Below are 8,973 nucleotides of genomic sequence, written 5' to 3' on the forward strand. Positions count from 1 at the left end.
GATACGGTACCCAATCCAGTCAGATCTTTTATACCATTTTATCTCTGACTTTCCTAAAATGCTCACACCCAACCAAACCACATAACCCTCACCTGACCCGTAGCTCTCATAACTCACAGACACACTCCGATAGTGTAGACCACAGCACACTTTATTTAGGCATTAAATGTATGGCGTCACGTGAATTATACAAAGCAGGCATAAAACAATGAACACATCCTTCCACCCACAGCAAATACTCGGCCTGGGTTCAGGCATTATCATTTTTGGGCTAATTATATCTATATAAATATATTTTCTGAGACATAGCATTAAATACGCCATGTATTACATACCACTCATCAGATCTCCTCAAACTTTTAATTTTTTAAACATTATTGTGACGAACCCTGTCTGATCTTCACTGTTATTATTATTATATTTATGTGTACCCGGTTTGAATGTGGCTGCAGCTCCAGCCTTCAAAGAGACGATCCTATAATCTGGCTGGGGCTCTTAATCAGCCAGCACAGCCCTGTCTGCCCAGACGGCACCCGCACTACAGGGGGGATAACAGGTGGGGGAACCCATTGTATCCCTTAATCCCCTCACCTGATGCATCCCCTGTATACCGATGGGATTTGTGAGGGGATGTGGCTGATGGGATTTGTGAGGGGATGTGGATGATGGGATTTGTGATGGGATGTGGCTGATGGGATTTGTGATGGGATGTGGCTGATGGGATTTGTGAGGGGATGGGGGTGATGGGATTTGTGAGGGGATGTGGCTGATGGGATTGGGGGTTGGGTTCGGTGCACAGTGAATGGAGATTGTATATAAGTTCTGTGTGTTTGTAATAAAGAGAGTTCTGTTTTTAACCTCAAAGCATGAAGTTCTGTCTCATGATTGAGGGGAGTGCTGGTCTGTGACTGCTTTCTTCGGACAGCCACAGCGTGTCCGCTTACTGGGAGAGGGAAGGAGCTGACGGGCGGATGTGTCCAGTCTGGGGCACAGGACGATCCGTCACAATTATATTGAACATCATATCTTTGGTGTTATATAACGCCAACAGTAAGTCAGAAGTACATCAAGGATCTCCCTAAAGAAGCGGTCAGTACATCCGCAAAACGTGTAGGACCATTTTTCGACATTTGGAGTTCCTGATTCGTGTCGGTTTCGTTAGGCAATTTCTGGGTTGTCGATTTGCGCTTCACACTGGTTATCGATCTTCTTACGGCAGCTATCATCATCTTGGCTGCCCAATTCCATTCTTTGAGAAACCAGGAGCTACTTGAACGTTCTTTTTAATAAGTACCTCTATTGTATTGAGGAATAAATAATAAATAATATTGTATACATTATGCACTATAGAAATGTTGCCCCTGTGTGTATAGCATCGGGACTCCCATCTAAGTTGATATTTCCTAAAAGGTATATTTCTGTATTCTATAATTCCCCATCCCAGTACAACGTCCTTGTGTCCCAGGTATAAGCGGACGACACAGGAAAGCGTATGAAGAGTCTTCACTTGTGTCTGCTTTACTTTATTGGCGGCAAATGAATGAGATCTCGTATGGGATGGGAGCATTTACAAAGCCCCCCATACGTGGGGTGATGTCAGCCTCGGAGAATTTCTTCTGGGAGGTTAGTGTGAAGTTCTGCAGGATAGTGGTGAGGAACACGAATATTTCCATCCGAGCCAGACTTTCCCCAAGGCAGATCCGTTTCCCTGGAGGCAAGGACAGAGGTGGTTTTCTTAGGCAATTAGTTCCAAAGATGCATTGATAGGGATGTTATGCCAACAGGTCACATTGGGCAGTGCCCGAATCCTCCGGGTCGCAGGAGCATGGTCTTGACATGCCCCGCTCCCCGCCCATTTTCCCTTTAAATGGGGTTGTTTCCTGTTGCCGTCAGTGAGAACGCACCCGACGTCAGTGGGCAGTCCTGGCCACGTCCTGCAAGGGAAGGCTCCGGGTCGCCGGAGCCAAGAAGTTCCCAGGTATGATCATAAGGAGTATTTCACCTCATTAGAAAAACATCAGCAAATTAAGAAAAATGAAGCGATAATGGGGAGGAATAATCCTACAGATCATGGCAACAGGAAGTTAAGATGGCTGCTCCCATAGTATACACTTAAGGTTTTTAATACATGTGTTGCTTATTTTAATCTGTAAACGATATTACTTGTGTTTATTTAGTACAGTGAGGTGTAGTGAGTTCCTTTATCATGTGTAATAAGCCTAGTACATCAAGCAAGCGATCTTAAAGGTGCTGTTCCACCTACCCTGCTGAATTTAACAATTTTGTAACTACTTAATGGCCATCGCTTCTCAGAAATAATTACATTTTGCCTCATTTAAAAAAAGTGTTTTGCTGGAAACACTTATAATTTAATATGATGCAAAAGCAGGTACTGATTGGTTGCCGTAGAAACTGAGAAGGCTTCTTAAATGTTGTTTCTATGTAATTCAACATTAAACGGAACGAGTAAAATGATAGATCTGCTCTGATTTATTTTCTTGACATAAAATAGAGTGCAATTAATCTTTCGTCCAACAATATTTCAGGAGACCCTTACCAAGAGAGAAAGGCCGAGGGATGGGGGCCTCATTGTCTCAAGGGCTGGAATTCCCAAAAATAATCTTGCATTGGACCCCAATCTTAACCTGTCAAGCAGCAGATATCTAGCCAATGATAATGCCTCACCTGCAGAAAACGCCATCATGGCCTCGTGTCTCTTAAAGCTGCCGTTCTCATCCAAAAAATGGTTGGGATCGAACTTATACGGGTTGGCGAACTGCGTGGGATCCCGATGGACGGAGCAGAGGATGGGGTGGACTTCAATACCCTGCAGGAATAAAATGCTGGAGTTAGCATAGGGGTTGATTGGTTTGGTTTGGATCTAGGATTCAGCAAATCTGTCAGTCCCTGGGTTATATGTGTGTACAAGAAGCACATAATGAAGGGGTAACTAATGTTTCCTATGTCCAAGACAAGATCTATGAGTGACAAATTCAATTTACCCCCCTTTCCATAAAATTGACCATAACCTTGGGAATGCTGAATCCCCTGAAGGTGGTGTCCTTTGTGACCATATGAGGGACGTTGAGTGGAACAATATCAGCGAAGCGCAAAATCTCATGTATCACGGCTTCAGTATACGGCATTTTAGCCCGGTCGTTATAATTCGGGGCGCGCCCACGTCCAATAACCTGGTCTATTTCTTTGTGGACATTGGCTGTAAAAATAAAAAAAACAAATTACTATAAATTATGAAATTCCTTCCAGCCACACACAGGTGTGGAATATTTGGCAGCGATACTTCTCTTTAGTATTTTTATTAGTGATATTGCAGAAGGTCTTGATGGAAAGGTTTGTCTATTTGCCGACGACATAAACATTTGCAACAGGGCTGATGTTCCTGGAGGAAGAAGCCAAATGGCAAATGATTTAGGTAGACTGGAAAAATGGTCAGAGCTGTGGCAACTGGCATTTAATGCGGATAAATGCAAAGTAATGCATCTGGGGCATAAAAACCCAGGGCCACCTGTTGAGTGGTCTTCTACATTTAGCATGGCGCTCATGGGCTCCTGCATTTAGCGGTGTGTAATACCTTGTATTTCGGGGTATGTTACTAGTATAAGGAGCGAGTGTTTCAGTACAGTGGTGCTGGTCTCTGCCCCGGCCAGAAACAGGGTATAAAATGTCATCATAATGTTCCTCATGTTAAATTGTGAAGCCGGATTCTGTTGTTCCTGTGAAGACACCAATAAGACACCAGGTTTGCTGCAGAATTCATATTATTTATATCCCTGATGCCGCTGCACATTATAAAGGGCCGACCCCAGTGGCCTTCTGCAGGGAAGGCTGAGCTGACCCTCTATACTTTATTTTGCAGATTTCTTAAAATTTATGATTTACTGATTTAGCCATATCTTCTCCTATCACTCCATAAAAAAACCCTCCTTTAGCACAGCTTGTTTTAGCCACTGCTTTAATCTAGTAATTATTTTAGGCAGCACCCACCTCTTGTAATTTAATAAGGAAATTGTCTATGAAATCTCGAGGGGATTCGGGGTCCAGTGTTTCCTGGTTCTTCTGTACTCGCTCATATATAAACTGGTTTAGTTCCTCAGAAATGGAGCATATTTTTTGATGAGGTCCTGGAACGTAGTCCATCAGTGTTGGGAAAATGTTCTGAAGCTATAGGAGAGTAAGACTCGCTGTGGTTAGAACTATGAACACACATTTAATTTTGTTTGTTATTCCAGAAAATATGCATACATTTTTCCATGTGCAACTAATTTAGCTTAGATAATTAGGAGAATTACAGCTAAAAAATATAGAATGTTTATAGGTTTCAGCAAACAACCCATTTACTCTTGGGTATGGAAGTCACAAGTGCTCACATCACACTGTGATCAGCAAGCAGGGTTCCTCAGCCCTGCATTGCCGATGGCAAAGTGTACGATCAATCAGTAGAGAGAGCGTTCAGATCCCAGCAGGGTATGGACAGACCCTCCTGTCTCTTCTCATCTCTCATGTCTATCTGGAGCGATCAAAGAGCATCCCGAGGTAGGCAAATATTAAAAGAGACACTACACATTGAATGTGTAAACGTTGTGTATTACCTGTCCCCAGCTACTGCTTGTAAGGCTGCAAATCTCCTCCACTATTTTGAGTAGCTTGAAAAACCTCTCATCCGTGTATTCAAATCGGTTTCCGAATATGATTGAGCAGAGAACGTTGGAGACAGCACTGATTATATTTTTGGATGGGTTCAGTGGCATCCCTGGGGTAAAGAGATTGGATAATAGTAAAATTGATAAGACAAAGGTTTTCAGAGATCTGAAATTTATTTAAGGTCAAGAACATTTTCTTTATTTACAGGAGAATGTTGGTGGCCCTTTCGATCTACGATGGTCTGTGCATCATCTCTGAAGACGGCACTAACCTTGTAATATGTATCATTGAATCTTCATAATTTTTTGTCAGTACAACTACAGTATTTGTCCAATGTCATCCAACCAATAGCCTTTTTTATTACAAAAATGGTACAAACCTTTAGGGTTTTTAAACTCTTCCACAAGATACTGAGCCTCCTCCTGGATCTTCCCCTCAATGCTCTTCTTCCCCATCCCAAAACTTCTCAGGTTCCTCAAAGTGAAGTTCCGCATCGTTCTCCATCGTTCCCCATTGCTGAAAACAATCCCTTCAATAGATGAAAAAGATTTCTAATGTATGACTTATTTTTCACCATTAATAGTTAGTAAGGTTGTTTGATGGAGGGTGTCATGAAATGTTACCCTCAATGTGACTTTAGATTTGGTTGGAATGTTATGTTTTTGTTGGTAGGGACACCGGGATCCAGGGCCATTGTCCAGTGGTATGAGCATCTCCTAGGCAACATGATCTGCCTAGGAACCTTAGATTGGGCATATTGTGGTCTCAGCGGAAATCTCATTAGGTACACCCTTCATTATTATACTCCTCCAATACATTAGCAAGTTTATTCCTTGGAGGGGCTTCTGCACAGTGTTGTGTGGGAGAATGTTGCTCGATAATGTTGTGTGCAGAGGAAGATCAAGAAATACACACAGAAGAAAGAGGACATAAAGAAAGATGGAAGATAAAAAACATTGAGGCTGAAATGCCTTAATATTGTGGCATTCAGTGACACAGAAAACCCACCCCAGGGTGCACTGTGATTGCTCCAGAAAGACCTGAAAGGTGAGAAGAGACACAGGAGGGTCTGTCCAGACCCTGCAGGGATCTGATCGATCTCCCTACTGCAATCGTACACATTGCCATTGGCAGGGCTGTGGAACCCTGCTTGCTGATCACAGTGTGATAAGATAAGAATTATATGTAAGGGATACATGCAGCCCTCTAAAAGATAAAAAAAAACAAAACTGTTGGCTGATACTGTAAATCATTTTCTGAACGTTTCTGAACATGAATTCGACCCTACTTGCCCTGAACATAAGGATATTTAATCTGTGTGTACATTAAATATGGAGACAAGGAATCATGGTGTAAAAAAAACTATATGGTAAAAATGAGAAAAAGGTATCTCTAGTCATTAGGGTATGAAAAAGCCCCAACCCCAAATGGGTTAAAAGAGTATAGATGGAAGGATTAGAGCACTCAGCAGCACTATGAATTGTGTTTCCAATGCTGTGCTTTGTTGTAAAAGTAGTAATGTCATAAAAGTAGAGAGAATGATGTCTTAAGTGATTTACTTATTTCAAAAGGACACATCATCTCCTTTGTCTTTAACCCCTTAACGTCAGTTGACGTGCCTGGCACATCATGGGGTTAAACACACGGAGAAAGAAATCAAAGATTGCTTTCTTCTCTCAGTTGGTGTCACTGCAATCGCTCGAAATCAAGGCATCCAGCAACATAAAAAAAATGAAAATACAAAAAGTTTAATTTTTTTATAAAATTTAAAAATAAAATAAAGGGAATCATCCAGTTCAAAGAAAATAAGTCCAAAAACATAGCACATGGGGGCAGAATGACCAGAGAAAAAGTTTTTTTTTCCCGTTTTCACCACATTTTATATTTTTTTGGTATTGTAAATTAGATAATATTATCCAAATAATGGTTTCCGAAGAAAACCATTCTTGTCCTGAAAAAACTATAACTTATGTGGGTTCATTAAAATTGGAGAGGAGAAAATTACGGCTAAACACGAGCACCACAGAAATGTTAAAACAGCCATTATCATAAAGGGTACAAAAAATAAAATCAGCCATTGTCACAAAGGGGTTAAAGCTTATTTCTGAAGGTTCCCCCAAGAGGCTTCTCAAAACCCCCATTGTATTTTGGAAACCAGAAGTCTCCCAGACCCGGTTCCTTCTCACCATAGCCCTGGGTAAACTTGTTGATGGTAGCGAGGTTTCCTCGGGCACCAAATTCTTCTCCTTGGTCAACAAGAGCTTCCTTCACAGCCTGATACCCACAGATGACGATGACAGGACTGGAGCCAAAATATAACGTGTAGACGTCCCCGTACTTCTTCCACAGCTAAAATACACAATCACAGTGTTAACACTTGTTGGGTTTGACAGATAAACCGAATTAAATAAATTCCTCCACACACAGGTTACAAAAAACTTCTCCAACAATAAGAAATTCTTATTATAAAGACTCTTATTAGAAAGAACAGACTGTCCCTTTAACCCATTAAACACGTTGCTGTCATTAGGTCACTTTACACGGGACCGTATCTTTAACCCATTAAACACGTCATTAGGTCACTCTTTTTACTTGCATTACAATAAATAACTGGAATAGCCGACCTTCATCAGAGATTTCGCCATCTGCCCCCGTTCTATCTGCAGCAGGTTTCCAATAAAGGGCAGGGGGGTCGGTCCGGGGGGCAGATTGCGGTCCTTGTACATTGAGTTCCATGTTGAGCGGATGAAGAGGCAGCAAGCGAGCCCCAGGAGCAGTATCTCGACCCACGTTAAGACCATGATGGATGCTGAGGTGATGAGACGCTCGTCCCCACTCAGATATGTGATTTAACACATTGTAGAACAATCATTACTCTATGTAAATGGATCAGTCTAGACAGGTTCCAGAGGAATGCACACCCATTAGAATGAACACTACATGCTAAAACGTGTATTGCTTCAAAACATGGTCTAAAATAGAAGTAAAAGGAGAGGACTGGCACCGGTTCAGCTGGGATTTGTTATTCGTCCAGCTTTCAGCGTGACTGAATACACTTATTAAAAGTCTCTATAGCCTGCACAACTTACTTGTCAACCAGTTTAGTTTATTTGGAGGTTCTTGGTCTAAATTCTTACTTAGTATTTTACCTGGAAGTTGAGGTTGGTGGCAGCCTGTGGCAAAGCCAGCCTTATCTGAGCGTTCTTTCCCTTTCCCAACCTTACAAAGGTTTGCCTGAACCAATCAACAACAATCAGCAAAATTCAAAGAAGGGATAACCTAATGGGGAGCAATAATCCATGTAAATCCAGAAACCATTTCGGGTTAAGATTTCTGTTCATATAACAGCAAAATGAAATAAATTCATTACAGGTACAGTCGGCACAGTCCTCCAAAGTTTCCTTCCGCGATTCAGGTAAAAGTGGAGCGCCAGGATATCTCGCCATATCCCCCCAGGAAGTACAGGGTTAGCCATAGGGCAGCAGTGGAGATGAATTCTGCTCCATTGCTGAGAACCGGAAGTTCAAATGACTGCTCCCATGATATACACATAAAATGGGTTTCATATATATTGCTTATTTTAATCTTTGAATGCCATTAAGTGGGCTTATTGATTGTAAACAACTATATCATGTAGGTTTCTGGAAAACAACTAGTAGACACCTAAGTGGCTAAATAATCAAAGTGTTTCCAAAATCATTAATTGTTTTTATGAGTCGTGTAATATTAACGCATGGCTATTATCACTATAAAAACATGTTTTTTTCTCTCTATTTTATCATGAAACATTGCTGTATGTAACTTTTGTATTCACTAAGAAGTCAAGTGATCAGTTGCATGACCCCACGTGCTAACACTTGTAAAACAACTCGCACATTCACCAATCTGTGACTTGTGGGCAAGGGCTTGCTACTTGAACCAATGCATGTTCCAGGTGAGGGCATGTGAGTTCAATTTGCAAGTCAATTTTTGTAAACAACTAGAATCCCCCTCAAACTAGAGTGTATGTATATATATATATATATATATATATATATATATATATATATATATATATATATATGTATATATATATATATATATACACATACATACACATTAAGAAATGAGGTTCCTCATGTGGATGTAGTATGAGGACAATGCCAGACACCTTATCTAAAAAGATATAACATTCTTGTTAACAACCCTCTGTTCATTCACAATATAATCCTCTGTGTTTGCCTTTTATAGACTTCATCGCAGTAGTGATGCAATCATTCCTCAGATGCATTTTATTATTTGCACTACCTGGGTTTTTAGATTGTAGCCCTA

General features: G+C 41.0%; 1 protein-coding gene across 1 annotated transcript; it reads right to left on the bottom strand.

The window, feature by feature from the left end:
- Positions 1 to 1,523: 1,523 nt before the first annotated feature.
- LOC128503952 (cytochrome P450 2G1-like) lies at positions 1,524 to 7,463 on the bottom strand. The gene is made up of 9 exons (XM_053474147.1): positions 7,287 to 7,463; positions 6,849 to 7,011; positions 5,042 to 5,191; positions 4,611 to 4,771; positions 4,006 to 4,182; positions 3,593 to 3,734; positions 3,030 to 3,217; positions 2,686 to 2,827; positions 1,524 to 1,708 (listed from the first exon to the last, which is right to left on the bottom strand). Exons 1-9 carry the CDS (start codon positions 7,461 to 7,463, stop codon positions 1,524 to 1,526), a joined length of 1,485 nt encoding a protein of 494 aa, XP_053330122.1.
- Between the last annotated feature and the right edge of the window lie 1,510 nt (positions 7,464 to 8,973).

The sequence above is a fragment of the Spea bombifrons genome, chromosome 8, assembly GCF_027358695.1.
Source record: "Spea bombifrons isolate aSpeBom1 chromosome 8, aSpeBom1.2.pri, whole genome shotgun sequence".
Lineage (NCBI taxonomy): Eukaryota > Metazoa > Chordata > Amphibia > Anura > Pelobatidae > Spea > Spea bombifrons.